General features: G+C 41.1%; 1 protein-coding gene across 1 annotated transcript; it reads left to right on the top strand.

The window, feature by feature from the left end:
- Window positions 1-436: 436 nt before the first annotated feature.
- rbm26 (RNA binding motif protein 26) lies at window positions 437-11,743 on the top strand. The gene is made up of 22 exons (XM_069697813.1): window positions 437-876; window positions 1,084-1,202; window positions 1,302-1,423; window positions 1,516-1,607; window positions 1,719-1,990; window positions 2,425-2,700; window positions 2,808-3,050; window positions 4,013-4,153; window positions 4,268-4,408; window positions 4,637-4,763; window positions 4,871-5,027; window positions 6,360-6,551; window positions 7,841-7,942; window positions 8,083-8,148; window positions 8,247-8,345; window positions 8,438-8,512; window positions 8,765-8,935; window positions 9,037-9,141; window positions 9,292-9,495; window positions 10,192-10,278; window positions 10,448-10,561; window positions 11,038-11,743. Exons 1-22 carry the CDS (start codon window positions 818-820, stop codon window positions 11,125-11,127), a joined length of 3,054 nt encoding a protein of 1,017 aa, XP_069553914.1. The 5' UTR covers window positions 437-817; the 3' UTR covers window positions 11,128-11,743.
- The last annotated feature ends 10,398 nt before the right edge of the window (window positions 11,744-22,141 follow it).

Raw genomic sequence — 22,141 nt, 5'->3', positions numbered from 1 at the left:
CCAATTTCCCAAAAGCATCTTGAAGTTAAGTTGCTGTCAGCCATTTGACTTCTCTGGGTCATCTTGTGATTTTGGTAAACAGGCCCCTGTGCATTCAAAAAGCTGGTTAAAATGTTGTATTAAATCACGGCTAAATCCCTGATTTAAAAAAAACAACAAAAAAAACAGCTTTGATTAATGCTTCTCCTTATCATTGGTGCATGTTTATCTTTGCATTTTCATGGGACCTGTGCTCCGATGAAAATACAGTTCCTACAGACAAAAATTTCTTGCAGCAATTTGTTGTAAATGAAAATGCATTTTGGTCGGTACATTCGACGTCTGACTGTGTCGTCCGATGGTTGAGGACAAAAAAAAATAAAAAATCTTCCTCTCGCGATAACTTGCAAATTTTCCCAACGAGAAGACAAGCGGAAGTAAATAGTCGCCATGGCATAGTAACTAGTGAGGGGGACGAAGTAGCAACTTAAGCGTGGGTGCTACTTGATTTTAACCAGTTAAAATCAGTCACAAACTTCAGCGTTAGTCGGTTCAACGTTGGGAGACAATAGCACCGCTCCGTCTGCATTTCTACAACAAAAACATTACGCGGGTCGAGGAGTCGTGCAGCCACGTTCGGGGCCTGGAAAGACGGATGCTAATCCAGCTAGCCTAGCCAGCGTTAACGCGGCAGTTCGGCTAAACGCAGCTTTTGGGCCGGAGACCACCGAAGCGGCGGATTTCACCAGCTCATGTTTTAAAACGAGACAAATAGCAACACGCCAGCTTAGCTTTAACTCCGGCCGCGGTGGAGGGAAAGTTTCGGGCTGGATCGAAGATGATCATTGAAAACCTCGATGCCTTGAAAACATGGCTGTCTGAAACCCTCGAGCCCATGTAAGTACAAGGGAGCTTGTTAGCCGCACAGCTGTTCGCAAAGTGAAGTCGCTTCACACACTCTTGTTCCGACTCCAACCTGTGCAAAGGTGTCATTAATGACGGATAATATTCTGTTATACAGGCGACGTATCTTTGCACACTTTTAACCTGTGATAAGTTATATACTCGTGTGTCTTTGGGGATTTCTTTTCTTCACAATTGCAGCTGTGATGCAGACCCGTCTGCCCTCGCCAAGTATGTTGTTGCTTTGGTGAAGAAGGACAAAACTGAAAAGGAACTTAAAGCCCTATGTATAGACCAGTTGGATGTATTTCTTCAGAAAGGTGATTACGACAGCCTTACTTTCCAAGCCTTCCGTTTCATTTACCATATAATCCCGTCTGTTGTTATTTACCCATGCATATCATTTGATGTTCTTTCAGAGACCCAGCTTTTTGTGGATAAGCTGTTCGAAGCCATTAACAACAAAAGCTACCTCCCACAGCCAGAGCAACCATCCGCTTTGGTCAAAGTTGAGAAAGAAGAGCAGCAGAAGAAGGATGAGGTAATTACATGTGCGCTTACCAAACAATATGGGCAACCTCTATCTAAGATAAACACGTTTTCTGATGTTTCTTTGCTTTTTTTGTTTGTTAGACAAATCGGGAAGAAGAACGAGACAAGAAGTTTTCTCGACGAGTGAATCACAGCCCTCCACAATCGAGCTCTCGCTTCAGTAGAGATAGCAGGTCTGTGTGTGTGTGTGTCTGTGTGTGTGTGTGTGTGTTTTTCTTAACACTTTATACTTCAACTTGTGTTTTTCTTTTATCTAATTGGTAAGTTATTGATTTCAATTTCAGGAGAGGAGATGACCGTAAGAGAGACGATCGCTCCAGGAAGAGGGATTACGACCGCAACCTGCCGAGGAGGGACTCGTACCGCGATCGCTACAATCGCAGGAGAGGCCGCAGTCGCACCTACAGTCGCAGCCGCAGCCGGAGTTGGAGCAAAGACCGTCTCCGAGACCGCGACAGAGAAAGGGACAGGGATAGGGACAGGGACAGAGATCGGGAACGAGATCGCAGCAGGAGCCGGTCCCTCAGCAGAACTCGGTCTAGGAGCAGAAGTAGAGGTGGGAACTTTTTCACATGTTACATGAGGTGCTCAAAGTTCACTTCATGTGATTAATGACACTTCTCTACTGCTGGTCTAAAATGTGTCCAGTCAGATAACAGCTGACCAAGAAGCTTCTACAGAAGAATAGTTGCATTTGTTTACTATTGATTGACTGATTGATATTGTGTGTTGTTGTTTTTTAAGCATTAAATTAACTCATCTTTATTATGAATGATGCAGAAGTCTATGAATTTATTACTGTCTGTATCGGCATTGAGCAGCTCAGACAGCTGATCCTAAGTATATACATAAATGAGGAATGGATGTCGAGGAATGGATCAGCTAAGGACAAAAACCATACAAATTTGATTTTAAACTTTGCAATGTTTAAACAGGTTGAGGTTCCCACATGTGTACATCCCATGATACGCTCTTCTTGTCTGTTGACAGATAGAGACGGAAAGTTGAAGTACGAACATGACCGAGGGGACAGGTCAGAGGGTGGTGATGGCTACCCCTCCACGGCCCTCGTCTCTACTGCAACCACTTCACACTTCCCCGTGCCAACGCTGAGCAGCACCATCACAGTCATCGCCCCAACACATCATCATAGCAACAACACCACTGAGAGCTGGTCGGACTTCCGCCCTGAGCACCCTGTGGATCGTGGCCCTTTTAACAGAGGACCACCTCCTCAGCAGAGGAAGCGATGCCGTGACTACGATGGTAAGGAAAGCGGATTAAACTTCTTTCCTTTTAAAGGTATGCAGGTTGGCTATTTTTTCTGGTTCTAATGTGTCTGATGTTCCATGTTGGTCTGCTGCCTTTTCCAGAAAAGGGCTTCTGCATGCGAGGGGACATGTGTCCGTTCGATCATGGAAGTGACCCGGTTGTAGTGGAGGATGTCAATTTGCCCAATATGCTGCCCTTCCAACCTCCGCCGATGCCAGGTGTGGACCCACCGCCACATCCAGGCCTCCCACCGCCACCGCCTCTCATGAACCCCCCACCTGTGAACCTGCGGCCCCCGGTGCCCCTACCAGGCACCCTCCCACCGAGCCTTCCACCTGTCGCAGGTAGGAATTCAGATCTCACTCTGAAATTGAAATGTATTTTTCCACAGACACACGTATTCTAGGTTAGTCACACTTCATCCAGTCATACTTTTCCAAACATATCTACAAATGCATTCAACACAAAATATCAAATAGGCAGAATATTAAGAAATGTTTTGACAACAAAATAGTTTATTAAGCTAATATCGGTTCAAATGGATGATTTAATGGCATCCAAAATGGAAACTATTCTCAAGTACAAAGACAGGAAATGCTTGCAGGGCTGTCACTAATGAGTATTTTCCTTGTCTTAATTAACTGATTATGTTCAGTCTAGAAATTTCAGAAAATTGTGACTAATGTCTGTCATAATTTCCCAAAGCCCATAATTCTATCTTTTATACTCTTTTAAACTATCCTTTTGGATTAAAAGCTCAAATTTGTGAGTTTTTGACATTTTGGCTTGGAAAAATTACAGAAACTATGATTCAACTATTGAAAAAGTTTATGCTTCATTTTCTGCAAATCCATTAGTTGGCTTATCATTGCAGCTCTAAATACATTTGCCCCGTCCGTAGAAATATCTAGTCGATGCTGATTAACTGACCTCTGAGACTTCACTGTGTCGCGGCCAACACATTAAGAACGGAATTCTTTCCACCATGTTTCAGGTTGGAATGTCAGGCAGTTTTTCCATAGAGGATTAAATCCTGTTCAGAACAAAGATTTGCGACGAGACAAAACTCTGCTCGTCAGGCTGAAAACCGGCAGTTTTAAAATGAAAGGCTCTGAATGATGGAACCGTCTGGTGGGAGACATTAATGAAACAGGGGGGGGGTCTACGGTCTCAGTTTCAAGGCGTAAATTTGCACGAGCCCTCTTGAGTATTTCGTAACGCACCCATGATTCTATTAAAAAGAGAAGGAAAGGTGAACATTTACAACAGACTTACAAGTTGTTATTTGTTGCTCTTTTTGACACAGGTCCCCCTCCTCCACTTCCTCCGCTGCAACCAGCAGGCATGGACGCTCCTCCCAATTCCATCACAAGCTCCGTTCCCACCATTGTTACCTCTGGGATGCGCTCCTCTCTCCCCCAGGCCTCAGTGCCACTCTTCACCTCTGGTAATGACTCTATGTCTTCTAAAGTATTTCATTTTTCAATGATTTATAAGTCACAGTTACTGTGTGTTGCCTTACTGCCACATGAATTAAAGTAATCCTCTCTCTGCTAACCAGACCTGTACGATACAGATGTGTACAATCCAGAGGCCCCCAGCATCACCAGTACTTCCAGGCCGGTCTACCGTCACCGGGTCAACGCTCAGAGACCCAACCTGATCGGGCTCACAATGGGGGAAGTCGACCAGCCCCCGAGAGGTATTGTTCACATTAACTGAACCATCTTAACTTTGAATAGATTGTCTTAAATCATGCTTATCCCTTACAATTAACATGCCGAGGATTTTTGCTTCACGAACAAGGAGAATATCAGTTTTTTGGTGCCTCTCGCCGTGTTTGTGTTTTGACTGTCTGTTTCAAAGTCTGGCTGTGGAGTTTTAATCTCCTTTTCAGCTGTGTGCTCTTGTCTCATATCTGACCCATCAGTGTTTGTCAACTCACCAGAAAAGATTCCCAACAACAGTATGAGAATCGTCATGGAATCTGACTCGAGGAAGAGACCAGCCATCTCCCATGACAGCGGCCCGCTCTCCAAAAAACCCTGGTTTGACAAGTAAGAATCGCAGTGGTTTGATGCCTTTTTAAACATATTGTATGAAGATGGTTTTGCTTTAGTATCATGTTCACTAAATTCTTTGATAATCTCTCTTCGCTACTCAGACCCAACTTTAACAAACCCAACCACCAGGGTTACCACAAAAGACCCCAATTCTCCCCCAATGCCAAGCTGCTCGTTCGGCAAATTCCTCCTGAGCTCAACAACATCAGCAAACTCAATGAGCATTTCAGCAAGTTTGGCACCATCGTCAACCTACAGGTCAGTCCAGATGCCAGAGATTTCAAAGTCCCCGCTTAGATTGTCAGCGGCTTGTAAAAGATCTAAATGCAATCGCGGGTGCAATTGAGCAGCTTTCTGATATGTGAATGTTATGTATGTGTGAATCTGATATCAGAAGGTTACAGAGTTTTTAAACAACTGCATTATTCACTTTGACAAACCGGGTTTTTGTCGTGGTTTAGATTGAATTTTTAGAACATAGCTTTTATGGTCAAAATTACCATGTTCCCACTGGTCATGAAATATTAGGGAATTATGAAAAGTCTATTCCAGAAATGGGAAGTCAGGGGATTTGATCAATTTTGGGGACAGTTATGAAATATAATGTAATTTGTTTATAGCTTGTTCAAATTTGAGTTGCCATTTATCAAAATGTCATATTTTCCATGAAGTATGTTTTTTGGTCTAATGGTATTTAACTTGTTTCTTGAAAGGTTTTATCGCCGTACTTCTCATCAACAGTTTCTTCAGTCAATGTGTGCTATTTCCTGTAGCTGCTAACGAAATCAAACATGCCAGGAAAATGGCAATTTTTGCGCTTGGGCTACAAAACGGTGACGTTAACGATTGGATGAATATATGACAGAAAAGACAAATGTAAAGTTTGTAAAGCTACTTTTGGTCTATTCAAGTAAGGGAGAGAGAGAGAGAGCTCTTCACAGCCACACCAACATTAAGAAGCATGCTGCCCTCATTAGTGCTCTGCTGCAGCCCAGTGGAGGATAATCTTCAGTTAGTGGCAGCCCGAGGATTTCATTTCGTTCAGTTCCCATTTAAGAGGACATATTTTGCTCAGTTTATTGTTTAAACAGTTAAGAAACTGTAAGTGTTTTACTGGAAAGCTGTGAAAGAGTAAATACAACTTGCAAAATACCTGGAATAGAATAATTTGATCTGATTGGCAAAAGGCGGATTGTTTTTCTGCCTATTATAGGTCCCAGAAACCCATTTTTTGACTTATCGGTGATATGATTTGCAACAATTTAATGTGAAGCTGACGAAGATCACAGGAGTAACTATAACTAACTATAGGTCGACAAATGGAGTTTTTCTAGAATCTGAAGTACCCTTTGAAATTTAGTATCTACCCTCCTCCTAAATTCTCTAATGCTCTGGTTTTTTGAAGTAGTAGTTGGTGAGTAGGCCGCACAGTAACAGACTGTTGGGGTGGTGGGTCATAATTATTATATTGTTCATTTGATCACCTGACAAATGTGTCACCCAAATCCTCAGCTGTGAACTAAGGTATTTACAGTATGTGCATCCCTCTTAATATAGCTGTCACATTGCCTTTTTAATGTCCATAAACAGGTGGCCTACCAGAATGACCCAGAGGGGGCCCTGATCCAGTTCGCCTCTCCAGACGAGGCCAAGCGGGCCATGCAAAGCACCGAGGCTGTGCTCAACAACCGCTTCATCAGGGTTCACTGGTTTCGTGATGACGGGAGTGACGTACAGGGCCAGTCTCGCTCACAGCAGCAGCCTCCGCCACAGCCAGCTACGGTAAAAGTTAACTCGTGACATGGCAAACAAAACATGTTGGCAATAGGCCAGCTTCTTTGATATTTCTGACAATATGACAAAAATACTGAGCATTTTTTTAATCATTCATTTCAAGATCATGCAGTTACAACAAAATATTTGTTTTATGTCAGTATGAATGTAACACTTTGCCTTCAAATATTCAGTTAAAACTTAACAAAAAGGAAACTTCTTTAGTTTGTAAACAACAACAGTAACTTGGAGTGAGATTCAGATTTTGTTCAACATATATCTGCTTTCAGCTCTGCTTGTTAATGCTGTGCTCAAGATATGCCTTTAACATCCATTTAATCTTTACGCTGTTACATCAACAAGTTGTGATGTTGACATTATCATGACGTGATTTTCATGTGATATCAAAAATACGTCAAAAATTATACAGATATAATTGTGAAGGATGTGATATGGCACATTCCTGGTTGGCATTATATGATTGGATCCCATTTTCCTGTAAATGTAAATATTTTTTAAAATAACATGCACAAATTTGAAATTTGTTTAAACAAAGTTCTTCCACAGAAAGGTTTTAATCAACCTGATTGTGTGTTGTGCCTTTGCTACTGGTCCATTGGTCAAATGTAAATAATGTCCGTCTGATACGAGCAGTGCAGATTGTGATGGAATACAACTGTCCTCTCTTTAATACTGAAATCTACTGCAGACGCGTCCACAGTTTGCTTTGTTGTTGATCTGGTGCTGTGTGAAATGTGACACCCGCTTTAAGCTATTTTTGCTAATTTGTAAAACTGGCCACTGCATACTGCAGCATTGTTGCCTCTTGGCTCTCATTTTGTCACTTGTCTTCATGCCAGTGCTGCCTTCACTGACACTCACAGTACACAGAACTTCTTTTCCTGAGATTTGTTTTGAGTCTTTCTAGGAGACGTAGAAAGTCAGTAAATACAGAAGACAATGCAGTTGCACCTAAAAGTTCAACACAGCCATAGATAGTTAGTTTAGTTAGTTAGTTAGTTTGTTTGTTTATTAATCCCCAAGGGGAATTTTTTTTTTTTTTGCTACAGCAGCATTTATAGATACAGGAAAGCAATAAAATACCAGTAAAAAATATTAAATATAAAAATGCACAGTATATACAATAAATAGAATAAAATAAAATAGAATAATTAAATTAAAACTAACTAAACAACAGTGCAAAGTTTTTTTTTTTTTTTTTCTGTAATCTGTAAGATTACACAATAGAATTGTTAAATTGCGCTCCTACTGTGATCAACATCCTCTTTGTGGTGCAGCAGCCTGCAGCCACCTCCCTGAAGCAGTCTGTCAAAGATCGCCTCGGACCCCTGCTCCCTGCCAACTCTGAGCCCTCCCAGGACTCCAGTGTAACCTCTCAGGTGTGTGTGTGGCTGATCTTTTGGAGGATGGGCTTTTTTTTTTTTTTTTTTTGCACATACTTGTAAAATATCTGCACAAGATGTGTATAAACATTGTCTCTCCCCCCCCCCCCCCCCCCCTCCCCCCCTTATTGGTGCAGAATTCTAAAGTATCAGTGAAGGACCGTTTAGGTTTCTCTGCCAAACCAGCAGCTCCTGTTGAAAAAGTAAGCGTCCACGCTGTCTGCAGAAGTGTTCGTTTTCTTTTTGAATGCGTCTCCTCCTTTTCCAGACTGTTTACGTGGTATCTTTCTCTCCTTGTTAGGTATTTTCGACGTCGATGGGCCTCACAAAGACCGTATACAACCCTGCTGCTCTGAAGGCAGCCCAGAGGAATTCAGAGGACGCTCTGAAGAAGAAACAGGTCAGAGATGTAGATTTGTGGGAAAGGATTCAGAAGAAAAAAAAAAAAGAGGCCATAATCATCCTGATCATTTCCCATTGTTGCTTTCACAGGAAGCCTTGAAACTTCAGCAGGATGTGAGGAAGAAGAAGCAGGAAATATTGGAGAAGCACATTGAGACACAGAAAGTAAGATAATTTGAATGACATGTTTTTAATACACACATCACAACAACAGATTATTGCTTGACACCATTTAGATTTTGTAGCTTTCCTATGGAAAAGTTAAATTTCAGTGTGCTCTGTAAAAAAAAAGCTCTGACGCTTATGTCCCTAAACCACTTAGTGGAATAGATTTACAGTGTTATATTGTTCAATGTTTAAAATAATGACTAACTAGCGATCTTCTGTTATTTTTTGGGGGGCTCCCGTCATCCACAGCTTCTCATATCGAAACTTGAGAAGAACAAAGCCATGAAGGCGGAAGATAAAGCCAAGATCATGGAAACGTTGGGCATGTTGACCAAGAGCATCACTAAACTGCAAGAGGAGATAAAGGGAATCTCAAGCAGCAGCATCAACCCAATACGGACAGCCAAGAGCAAGGCCCAGGTGGGACTTTCTTCCAGCCTTCACTTTGTTGCTTTCTATTACAGTTTTATTCTGTGGTTTTTGATAATTCGGGTTTGTATTTAACCGTCTGTCGCTCACAGGCACAGAAAGAACTGCTGGATGCAGAGCTGGACCTGCACAAGAAGACTCAGGCCGGAGAGGACACCGCCCTGTTGAAGATCAAGTATACCCAGCTGCAAATTGAGGTATTGAACTTGGCAAAGAAAACTGCCCCACAAGCTTGATCTCTTTGAGTGTAACGTGCTGTTTACACCGCAGCCACTGGAGGGCGCTCCTAGTTTTCTAACTTCACAGACGTTTATTTGTTTTGTGTGCTCTGTCTTTGTTTGTTTCAGGCAGCTAAAAGAGGACTCCTGTCCCCGGGACGAGGCCGGGGCATCAATGCTCGGGGCCGCGGGGCCGCCAGGGCCCGGGGAAGAGGCTCCAGGGGGCGGGGAAGAGGCGCGTCACTGCATGCAGTCGTGGACCATCGACCCAGAGCGCTGCAGATTTCAGGTTTCACTGAGACAGACTGCGTAGATGTGCTGCCACACTTTGCTGTAAGTCAACCTCAAACTATATTTATTGAACCAATAGGATGTTTAGCTGTAGCTGTTAAAGTGCACCGGCTGTTGAGGGTTGGACCTTCTGCCTGTCAGCACTAATCTCATGTCAATTACAGCAATACCAAGTTCATTTAATATTACTAAAGCTGTTTCTATTGTTGTATTGAAAATAAAGCCTCACCAGTGTCCTCTGGTGGTTACAAATGCTCTGTGCAGCTGACTACAAATGAAACGGTTTTGAATTGGGACATGTAGCAGATCCTCTACCATCAGCTTACAATAACTGCATGTAAATCCACCTGAATAATGGGCTTCAATAACCAGACAAATGTACTGTAACTGGCAACAGTAAACACTGAGATATGAATTGATCAGCACTCACGGGAAGCATGAAAGACACAAACATGCAGTAATCAGGACACCCGGCAGACATCCTTTTATAATATGTACTATTTCTGTCACACACGGCCGAGTTTAACAGCTATGATACATGCACCCGCCATATCATTTAAAAGTAAACAAGTAAGAATGACTGGAATACTCCTTCAGTATCCAAAACAACACAAACAAAGATCACTTAAGATCTATAATTGTTCCTTAGGCACATGAGATCTGTTTGGATATTGTTTTTGAAATAATTTCACAGGAATGAGTTGGTTTGTTTAGTGACCAAAATGTTGTGTTTTGAAGCAATTCGGAGAGATTGAAGATTGCCAGATTGATGAGAACAACCTGTCTGCGGTCATCAATTACAAGACGAGAGCGGAGGCAGAACAGGTCATTTTTCTGATGTCCAAACAGTTAAAAAAAAAAAAAAAAAAAAAAGTCCACATTTTGCTGTGTTGCTCTGTGCTGGACTGTCAGGACCGGAGCACACACGCTGCCATTTAGCCTGTTGTTGACACGCCTGTTTGTTGTTGTCCACCTCCTGCTGTCTGTGTCCCAGGCGGCTCTCCACGGAGTGAGATTCAACAACCAGTCTTTACGCCTGGCCTGGCACAAGCCCGTCACAACTCTCAGCGCTGCAGATGCTGACGAGGCCGAACCGGAGGAGGATGAGGTTTGTAGGCTTTAGTAGGAGATCAGGACGGTTGGTTCTGCGTCAGGTTGGTTTCCTGTAAAGACGATAATAAGCAAGACTTTTTTTTATTCTCGTGCTGCCGTTACTGCTTGTATAGAAATCCACTTGAAGATATTTAGTTAGGATATTTGGATGTTCTCTCTTCAGATACATCTCGGTAAGGCTTATTTAATACTTTTTCTTATTGGGTTGCATTTATAAAACACAATAGGGCGGTGTAACACATTACAGCAAGGACTGTCTTGTGGCACTTGTACTTTCATTAAGCAGTTGGTCTGGCAGCGAGATGATAGTCTCAGGTTGAAAATTGAGTCCCTCTTGAGACTTTTTTTTTTAAATACCTGCGGCTATAAAAGGTCTTTCCACTTTAAATTGCCTTTTTTTCCCACCACTTTTTTAATCATCTGTATTAATTTCTCCATTTTTTTTTTTTCTCTCTCTTTTTCTTCCATCAGTACCCAGAAGAGTCACTGAGTGACGATGCATTGCTGCAGGACGACGATGAGGAGGAGGATGACAACGAGCCTCGTTCCTGGCGCAGATGAAGGTCAGCTGGGCGCTCTCTCCTGGTGACACCAGAGTGGAGGACAAGCAACAATCCAGCAACTTTATAAGATTTCAATGCCTGTTCAAAAATTTCACTTTGGCGAGATTTTTTGTTGTTTTCTCTTAACACATGTTACTGGCAGAACAATGTGCGAGTTTGATTACTTTTAACGTGTATACCAGATGCAACAATGAAGAATTTTTTAATGCTCTTAGGTAGAAATAATTTTCTTTTTTTTACGCAACTAGTTTGAACAATTGTTGAACTTTCAGTTGAGAAAAAAAAAACCCTGTGTTGTAATTTAACTGAATGACAGACAGCAGCTCTTGCAGACTAGTATTAGTTTGACTGGTTTAAACGCTTGTGTGTAAATATTTTATGTCTGGGTTTAAGTGATTTGTATGAAAGCTTGGCTTCTCAGTTCTTGGCTTTACTTTGGATTGTACAAAAAAATAAAGAATTGAAATGGTCTTCAAAAAAATCCTGCCAAAAACAAACAAAAAAAAACGAAAAAAAACCGGAAAAAAACAAAAAAACAAAAAATAAGTGGCAGTGAAAAAAATGCTGAAAAAGAGCTGAAAAAAAGACCATTTCAAAAAAACACAAAAAAACTTCCTCTTCACCTAAAGAGCAAACTTCCTGAAAACATTCCTTCTATGGACAACTTTCCTTGATTTATTTAAGTTTGGATTGGTAAGGTAATCAATCAAAGGTAATTGCATTAATTTTCATACAGGTAAGATCATGGCATCATCTATTTTTTTTTTTTCCCCCCTCATCTTCACACGACTCAACTGAAATACATATAATCCAAATGTTTATACAAAAATAACAACATTTGTGCTCTTTATTTGTTGCAGATGCTGTTGGCAGCTTCAGCTACAACGTCTCTCCAAGAGCCCTCAACGTTTTGTAATCCTGTATTTAATGTGTAATCATTTTTATGGTGCCAAACTCGTGCTGCTTTATTAAACAGTTTCTTATGACTTCTGGATTCAGTTTTCTTATTGTGTGTAATAATTGCCTGCTGGAAGGTCATATGAGGCAGGTTTGTGGGTAAATTAAATGCAACAAACTCCGGTATGTTTAGCTGCAATGTGCCACACGGGATGTAATTAAACCGCGCTGATGCCTGTGGAACCTTCGGGTAATTAAATGTATTAAAAAAAAAACTCGGTTTGATATATAGTTTTCTATAACCTTAAATGTGCCAGCAAAGAGAATTTAGAGATCCATTTTTGCTTACAGTGGACTATTTTAACGATGCAACCGTTGTGTCTACATGAATGCATGCGAGTTGTGGGAAGCTTCCCTCTCCTATGTGATGTAAACAGCATTAGCAGTCACTGAATTCCCACAATAGCTGTAATTATTCCGTTGCTTACTTATTCTTATAATATTCTTTTGTGCCTGCTGAATAGTTTCAAGCCATTATCACAGTAAAGCGTGTAATACACCAGCCAGTCCACTAGAGGGCAGCGTGTCTTTGACAGTATGTCATCGTGACTAGCCATTGCCCCTTTTTCTTTTTATTAGTCAGCTACACTGATCTGGTTAGCCAAGTGGGAAGTAAGCTAAACCCCTACAAACAAGCCTCTTTTTTTTTTTTAGATGTTTAGCTTCATTGTTAACTGGTGCCATGTTTAAGCCAATGTTACCTTCTCTCCATATTAAAATAGCATATAAATTGTCCTCTGCTGCCACCTTCAGGCAATTAACAGTAACTGAGGGTTCGCTGCTCTATCTCATGTTAAAAGTCTTTTTTTTTAATTATTTTTTTAAATGTATTAATTGAATTTGTTGTCCAGAGAGAAAATCCAAGAAATTGGTAAATGTTAAATAAAATGTAAATGATTTACAAGCATAAATGGTAAAAATGGACTTGCGTAAATATCACCTAATATTCTGCATGTTTGTTTAAAGTGACATTTTGCACCGAGAGCCTTACTGCCCATCGAGACCGTGACTTCAGGATCAGTGAAGTTTTATTTCTTTTCTGGGTGTTGTTTTCTCTCATTGTTGTTCCCGTTTGTATCAGAGAGCTAATGAGATAACTGTTAACAAGACAACATCAACCAATAACAAAAGTCTCTCAAGCTGGCTAGCTATGTACAAAATAGGTTCTCAACGCACTCGCACTTACTGTCTGTCTCTGAAACCTGCAAAAAAAATAAAATAAATAAATTTAGGTTTCTTTTAAATTTGTGCCATTTGTTTTTGATGTCATCGGTTGTGATGTGTTTATTTAGTTTTTAATTTGGTTTTTAAGTTCTACGATGGCTTTTGTTCGGGTACCAGCGTGTGTGCACTTTGAGTTTGATTTTAAGGTCACGCCTCTTACCTTCGGCGGGACTCGAACTCCCATCCTCATGTGGTCATTTCCAGCTCTGAGGCGTCGTTCGTAGACCGCTGGACTATCTTCAGCAGCGGCGCAGAAACAGGAAACAGAGTTCACAGAGTTCACAGAGTCCAGCACTGCAGTCGTGGAGGAGGCGGAGGCGGAAGGAGGTTTGTTATGACGAGGATTCATTTCACCCATAAAGTCGCAGGTAGAAAGAGTCAAAACAGTTTGTTGGAAAAGGTGGATCACACATGACTGAATCTGCAGCTTCCTGGTTAATTGACTATCAGGTAAAAAGGCTACTTAGGTCAATTCTGGATTGATGTTTCAAATTCCACCTTTTCCTGTTGATGGTAATTAAACTCTCGGTAACGTTTATTCAAATTTGGGAAAATACAATTTTTTGTCCATACAGTACAGGAAGATATTGAATATCACTGCAGACTCACCGTTTGACCAAATTGAACCCTTTTAAAATGATTGTATTGTATTGAAAGAATATCTGTGTCAGTTTTGGTAGCATTTGAATTTGTTTTTATACAAATAAAAATAATAAAATAAAAAATAAAAAAAGTTAAGTTTGCATATTTTAACAAAAACGGTGACGGACCTCTGAATTGATCATAGGTCGGAGTGAGGCAAAGTTTTGACAGTGCAGAGGATGTCCTGAAGTACATTCAGCTCTGCAGGCCATAGAAGGGATTTCTTGTAATTGTTTGGAAGTGTGGAACGTGAGGAGATGAACAATTGTGGCTCAAGGCCTGATTAGAACCTCATCAGGGAGGAAAGGACATTGATTTTAAATTGCCCATAGATAATGGGTGGATGGAGTTTGGGGAAATAGAAAATGTTTTGCTTACAGTAGAAATTACAGGAAGATATTGAATACCACTGATTGCTGTCCAAGTGGATTGGTGGTGCAGTGTCGAGCCATGTTGCCTCTCAGCAGTAAGGTTGAGGGTTTGAGTCCCACCTGTGGATTGTTTAGATCCTCAACTGTTTTGGGGGCCTTTGATTCTATATTGCCTCTAGATCAGAGGTCTTCAACGGGGAGGGGGTGCGCAGGGGGTCATGACATTTTTTGTTGATTAGACAATTTTTCAATTTTTTTTAAAATATTTTTTTCACCCCAGTTTTTTTTCTCCAGAAATTGAAATGTCTTTAAATCCACATTAACATGAATCCAACATATTGTAGCGAATGGATAAATGGAGGCAGAAGATGTTATCTTTCGGTCAGGAATGCAAACATTCAGCGACACACAGGAGCTCTCTCAAGCTGGACACCGGTTCACTCACAGCGTGAGACTAACCTGGACATGTCCCTCCAAGCCTCCTGCACACAAAGAGGAGGCCCCGCCCCTATCGCTGCTGTGCCAATCACAAGGCCGCATGTTACATGCTGGCTCTGTCAGGTTCCCCGTGATTGGAGAGCCTATTCAGTCCCCAGCTGACTTAAGATCCCAGACACAAGGAGGCACGCTGCAATATTATTTGAAAAGAAGATACCTGTGTATTATTTGAATAGCTTAGTATTGAATGCACAATAACAAGGTATGTTTTTACATGGCTCTAGGCCCAGTTTAATATAAAACACAATTTTATACAATATATATATATATAGTAGGGGGTCCCTGCTCCATCTGTCTATCAGTTTGGGGGTCCTTGGCTTGAAAAACGTTGAAGACGTTTTGGGAAAACTTAAAAATGTGAGTTTTTGTTATCCATACTTAAAATGCTTCTAAAAGTCAAAATGTTGGTAATAAAATTCTGAAAATATTCACATATCATTGGGCTGATGTCAGGTGTATCTCCAAATATTTAGGTGAATGTTGAGCAACCGTTTGGAGAAATAGAAAATGATGGGGCATACAATACACATAGAAGTTATTAATGGACAAATGTCGACCCAAAATCAGTCCCAGGCATCATCCGCTGCACCCCCGAATCCTCCCCTCAGCACTGTAAACATTTTGTTGAAATTGTATGTTATCAAAATGAGTAATCAAATATATTTCTGAATCTGATCAGAATGTCAACAACATCGCAAAAACACCCAAATATATCGTGATATTATTTTAGGGCCCTATCGACAACGCCTACTTCACCATCTGGATTTTCACGCTGACACGTAAGGCACCTTACGTTTAGCCTGTCAGTTTGTCATGTCATGTGTTGCCACGGAAACGGAGATCACGTTTTTTTTTTTTGTTGCATCATTTTTGCGTCCTTTATCAAGATCTCATGACCGAAACAACAGTCTGCAAATGAATCTCGCAACTCCCTCCCCTCCCCCTCTTAGTATGGAAAGGCCTTAATGTGATGTGAATATGTTGTTTGTCATAAAATAAAATAAAACAACCACTTTTTGAACCAGGCCAGCTGGAATTCAGTTATTGGCCTCTCAGCAACTCTTTGTGAACCACCAGGTGAATCCTCACGTACAACCAGTGGTCCACGCGCCGCAGTTTGGGAATCGCTGTTCTGAACCATCAGTGAATGTGAGTCGTGCTGTTTGGCCTAAAAAGGATTTTGCTTTTTTGAAGGTTATACTACACCTGCAGAGCAGCTCTCCGCAATCCCTCAGCCTCGAATGAGAGAGAACAAATAACCCAATCAGAGTCCACCAGTTCATTGTTCCTCGGCCACCCCCCCGGTGCCTGCCAGGCTTGTAGAGATAATTGTGAGAAATCAGATTTGCTCTCATAGAATATCTGCTGTTTATCATTTAAAGCCTGCCACCACCAAAAAGACCTTCCCTCATCCCTCCGTCTCTCAGTATGGGAGTGTTAAATGCCACCTCCCGCCGTCTCATTTACCTACTGGGGTGCCACCAAACTCGCACAAGCACCATTTTTTTTTTTTTTTTTGTGTGTATAAAACAAGCTGCAGTTACGGTTTTACCTCTTGCACTTGCAGTAAAACCCAGTGGCTGGAACTTGTCATGCGTTTGGTTTGATTGACACAAATACCCACATTTAATTATTTAGCAGCACTCTGTGGAGCAGCTACACAAATAGATGAAAATTTAGGACCGTGTCCCGTGTCGTCTGCAGCCGTCTCAGTGGAGGTGTGACCAGCATGCAGGAGCATCAGAGCCCTGCCTCCCTTTGTGTCTCCGTGGGCAGAGGATGTTTATGTGCTCCGTGTGAGCTCAGAAAATATGGGATAACAAGTTTATAGCCTCAGTGTCATCCATTAGATAAATCTTTACTTTCTGATTTGTGTCAAGGAGACAAATGGCAGGACATTTTTCACTGGGCTACCGGAGTGTTGATTTTTCTTTCCTGTATTTCGTGCATAAACCTGGAAAGTGAAAGTGTGTTTAACTGGAAAAAAAAAGGGGGTACATTTGTTCAAAGTCTCACTTTTGTTTGCTTGGAGATTTGCTCTCCGTCACTGAAAATGATTGAAGTTTGTTTTTGAAGCCCTCGGGGCCTCAAGAAGTCGGTCATATAGATAGGCAGCGACTTGGAATATGCAAAACATTACACACTTCAATATTCAGATTCATTTGAATATTATCGCTGTATTTTCATAACACAAAAACACTGCTGCATACCAATTAATACCAATTACTGCCGAACCAAATTTGTAGGTCTACAATAGATGGACCCTAATGACTTACACAATAATATGGTCACTTACTGTACGCCTCTCAACAATTTAAGGTGAAATATGAGGAAGGTGTGTCTGATCTGAAATCAGCATTGACCCCTCCCAAAACACACACACACACACACACACACACACACACACACACACACACACACACACACACACACACACACACACACACACACACACACACACACACACACACACACACACACAGGTCTCTGCTTTCACATGCCTTGCCCCCATCGCTACAATGCAGCTCTCTGTAAAGCTATTAATATTTGATGTGATCATGGGCCTCCATAAGCAAATTTCAGTCCCTAGCAAGTTGAGCCAAAGCATGATTAATTTAGTATTTATACCCCGACAACCCTTTAAACAACACAGGGCCCCCGGCCACAAAGCAAGGCACAGTTTGAAACAAAACTAGCAGCCTCTAAATCATAATCAGCACAGTCGCTCAGGATTATTTGAGTTAGGGGACACATTTTTCTGTAACACCAGCTGCGGTTTCGGTGTGGAATCGGTGTATGTGCGGATGACAGCTACGGTTGTAAAGCGTCTTCAGTAAAAATTTAGTATTACATAAAAGAAATGTTTGTTATTATTCCAGCTGCAAAACAAAACCACTCTTGTTTCCCCTAAATGAAATAACTCCCCATCAGTTTGTGGAGAAATAGTGCTGTGTTAGACTTAACAAAGCCCTTCCACCTGGTCTATTGACCAGATTACGGGTAAATCTGCAAGCAGAAAGATGTCATCAATAAATCAAGACATGGCTGCCCTCAACCTGCAGATCACAATAAATCTCCTTCAGTCGCTGTGCTGCGACCAGAGAGCTGCAGATAATCTGTTTACGACCGAAAACATGGCAACGCTCGCAGCGAACACATCCTGAATTTTCACTTTTTGGCTTCGGTGTCTCTGGAAATCTTAAGAACAGGTTTCCTTATTTCTTTTGTCTATTTGTTGTTGTTGTCGTTGCATTTTTTTTGGATGTGGATATTACTCTCTTTAACGTGCAGACGAATGTATTTATGTTTTTTTTTTTTCTTTCATAGCTTCTCAGTATGCATACATCATATGTACAGACAGGTCCCCATTAAATTGAGAAATAACTTATTTCCCCATAGCGTCCTACTTTAGATCCTAATTTATGGAGAATAAATACGATTTTCCTCATTTCCTACTACTATTATTAAATGTACCTTGTAAGTACTAGTTGAAGCAATATCATATAATTATATATTTATATAATTTAAATATTTAATCCTAATGGTGTTGGCGAGGAAAAGGAGCCACCTGAGTTTTAACCTCTTGAGTAAGGATGTTATATGCTGCTTTTAAGATTTATTATTTGTTATTGGGATTGTCGCTATTCGCACTAGACATCTCATTGTTATTGATACATTGATTTTCCTTTGGTTTCCACTCAGCAATACCTACTTGGACTTCTGTCAGCATTAATCGCTCAATATTCCTATTTGTTATGTCTAATATTAATCAATTGATCACAAGAAATACAAGTGATTATTGTGAATGACACTTCCATGTTTGGAGCTAATTTCAAATACTTTATATACTTTGGGGGGAGGAGGGGGAGTTAATCTTTGACGGAGCATTATATAAACTTTTTATTTTCTTAAATGTCACTCGCAGCCACATTTGCTGAATTAGCAGAATACAAAGAACATTATTTTACTCTGAATAAGAAGAAGCGTAAAGCAACCAAAACGGCAGTAGGCTACCAAGGGAGAGTACCTTAAAAATAATACAGTGCTTGAGTACTGTAAGTGTACTTAGTTACTTCCAAAATAGGACTTTTTGCAGGCATGTCACATTTGGACGTGTCAGGAAAATCACCGGTGTTACCAGTAACATTAAAATGATTCTGTCCTGCCACGTCCCATGAAGCCAACATACACCTGAAACTGACCTGAAACCAAAATTCATTTCATCCCACCTGCGCCTTTCCAACTAAAACACGTCAAAAGTCTTATCAACACACAAAAGCTGCCCGTACGCGTGTTAATAATACTGTATGAACTTCATGTTATGAGACCAAATCTGATACGCAGAGCTAATTTACATAAAACTATTCGTGACTCATTGCTAAAGTGGAAGTCATGTGACCAGACACTACGAGTGGCTCTCTTATGCCTTATCTACATCCTGGGCCCCGTAAGGATGACTGTGTGTTACGGTACGTCATTCAGAATCTGATTAGACAATACACTAACATGATCACTGTACAGTTCAACTTCATTAAAGATAATCTCTGTGCCGACGACCCTGCACACAGCAGGCCCCTCCCCCTGCCTTCTCCTCCCGCTGCCATTGATCTGTGCAGTGATTTGCAGCATGTCATCCGATGCACTGTGACAGGTTGTAACTGAGGTTAAAGATGGCAATTTAATTATGTGTCAGAGGTCACATTAAAGGATGACCTTTGACCCATGACCACAAGGCTTTGCTGATTAGTGATGCGCTTTTCTTATTGTTTCAACTGAGCAGCGACACAGATAAATACCAGCACAGAATAACAGATAATTGACGCAAGATCAGAGGACTCTGAAATGAGAATTCAAGCGTCCTATTAGTCCCAGCTGTAGGTTGATTTCTTAGTACTCTGCAGTATAAGGTCTGCAAACACACAGTCTTTACGTTTTCTGTATTATTCATAAAAGTGTGAGCATCCTGTATTTGCAAAAGTCTTTAATAACTTGAACGTGCTTTTTCTGTCTAAACTTCTCCATGTCTATCACGCTTTAATCCATCGAAAAATAATCTTCAAGAAAAAAAAGAGGCCAAATTCTTTCCCCATAATCCATAAAGAAATGGGACTTTCTTCATGTTCATCTTCTTAAAGTACTTGAATGAAAAGACCTCATTCAAGCGTTTGAGTCACAGCTTTAATTAAATGCGTGTGACTAACACAAATCTTGTAGTGGACTATTGTCAGTTAGAAAGCTAATGAGGCCACAAGGTCTTTATTGGGTCTTTAAGAAAACACACACACACACACACGCACGTTTTGGCTGCCTTTGCCGCTATGGTGACTACAATTCAGCTGGATGTCTTTAAATTAACCAAAAAATTTTATCATCAGCATATCAAAATTCAAAAGCTACTGATGCATCAAAGGAATAGTTAAATATTGTGGTAAATATATTTGCTCTCTGGCTGGAGAACACGGACTAAAAAGTGGACGTAGCTTCCAGGTCTGAAACATGAGGCCAATGCGAAAGCTGCAATACCAACAAAAACCGCTAGAGGTTGGCTCCAAGATATTTTGGTTTTAACTAAAGTCGCACCTTCTTATTTTCCGGCAGTCCGTCTGAAAATAATCCCGTCATTAATTAGAAAATAAGCCTAAAAGCAGTGTTTTTGGGGGCGTGTCTGTTTGCTTGACAATCCTGTGGAGCAGTCAGGTTACAGCTACCGGCGGGCGGGACGTGGTACCGCTGGGTTTCCAGTCAGACCGACTCACATCCATCGCTCGCTCCCACCAGCTCACCCAAATATGGTCACTTCTGGTTCCAAACAGCTCCGAGCGAGCAAGATAGCGCTGGCGAAAATAAAATCCAAACTCGAGGCGTCATTAAGGCCGTTCACAAACCGCTGGGTGACTGTTGGTTGCCGCTTGGTGGAGAATAAAATAAGAATTTAAGGCTACATTCATCAGTTGGTTAGATCACAATAAGCGTAGAGACTTGAAGCACTTAGCCAAATTCCTGATAAACACCTAAATTAAAAAACGACATGAATTTATAATCTGTCATATAATCCCCAGTAAAACAATACATTGCTGTTTATACACTTTAATACTTGTACAGATTAAACAAACACCGACAATATGTTCATCAACGTGCTATACAGGTGTTTGTAGCAGGATTTTGTTACCTTTAAACTGATCCAAGCTGAGCTATTTATCTGACTCCAGTGTTTGAGAAGCTAAACCACTGCTGGCTGCAGCTGGATGGTTTTCTCATCGAACTCTCTGCAAGATTGTAAATAAGCACATTTCACAAAATGCTCCACGCCTCCTTTGAGTTCACATGTATTGTTCATGACCCCAGTAGATAAACATTGGCTCTGTAAGATGTGACAACATTTAGAAAGTATCTAAAAAACAAACATTTTAAAGGTTGGAGAATTTGCTGAGAACTTTTTAATTTCATTTCTGAGGTTGAAAAGTAAGAGTAGGAATGTTGGCCAACGCACCGGAGGTCAGTCAGGCCTATTTATTTGGTAGATAATAAACCAAGAATCTGTACATCCATGGCAGTTGAAGCGGTTTCATATTTTCAGCAGTGTGCATGAAGCCTGTCTCACCTCTTTGTTCTCAGTATAATCCAACTGGATGCCTCATTTAAATCATGTTTAGTTGTTTTTTTTGGATACAATGAAAGTGGCTCTGACTTGTTCATGATGCTGTGAGTGAGTACAAAGTGGTTCTGTAGTGTCACTGGACCCCTGGGTACCAGCACCGTCCTAACATTTCTATAGCCAGCCACATATGCAAATGAAAGGGCAATTGTAGATATACAAATATGTACCCATGGTCCACGCGGCCTAATGGCCTCCCTCCCTCTGGCTAGCTCAATGGCTCATTTAGATATCTGCTTGGTTTATTATGTGAATAAGTCACACACGGCTTGTTACGACCCTCAAGGTTCCTGTTTCTGCTGTGTAGCTGAGATGTGCGGTGCTCAATTAGGCCGCCCGGCTGGCAGAGTTAACCCTTTGCGCCAGATAAGCTGTTTTGTCTCCCAGCCAGATGGGGTTGGTACAGTATGGGGGATCCAGGCAGGGATCAAAAGATCAATCCTAATACAGTGCTACCAAGCTGACCTCTCAGATGTAATAAAGACACCATCTTTCACCCTTGGGGCCCATTCAGAGCCTCCCACCCCATGAACAAACCTGGTATCTTTAAATTAGCTGACTTGCTTGCCCTGCAGGTAATTGCATTAGTTTATCAATGTTCAACACAATTTATTACTTACTCCAGCCAGCACCATCCTGGTGTTAATGTCCTCTGTGAGGAGACA

Source organism: Brachyistius frenatus, unplaced genomic scaffold (genome assembly GCF_029030835.1).
Source record: "Brachyistius frenatus isolate BFR_SWC_R1_liver_20210118 unplaced genomic scaffold, ASM2903083v1 Contig_24, whole genome shotgun sequence".
Classification (NCBI taxonomy): Eukaryota; Metazoa; Chordata; class Actinopteri; family Embiotocidae; genus Brachyistius; species Brachyistius frenatus.
This window is presented reverse-complemented; position numbering and strand designations above follow the sequence as displayed.

What these genes read in the sequence shown, in the direction of transcription:
- rbm26 (XM_069697813.1), top strand. Translation starts at nt 818, where the DNA reads ATGATCATTGAAAACCTCGATGCCTTGAAAACATGGCTGTCTGAAACC. An exon ending in AGTGCCACTCTTCACCTCTG is followed by an intron (nt 4,154 to 4,267) that starts GTAATGACTCTA and finishes TCTGCTAACCAG; the next exon opens with ACCTGTACGATACAGATGTG. An exon ending in AGCACATTGAGACACAGAAA is followed by an intron (nt 8,513 to 8,764) that starts GTAAGATAATTT and finishes CGTCATCCACAG; the next exon opens with CTTCTCATATCGAAACTTGA.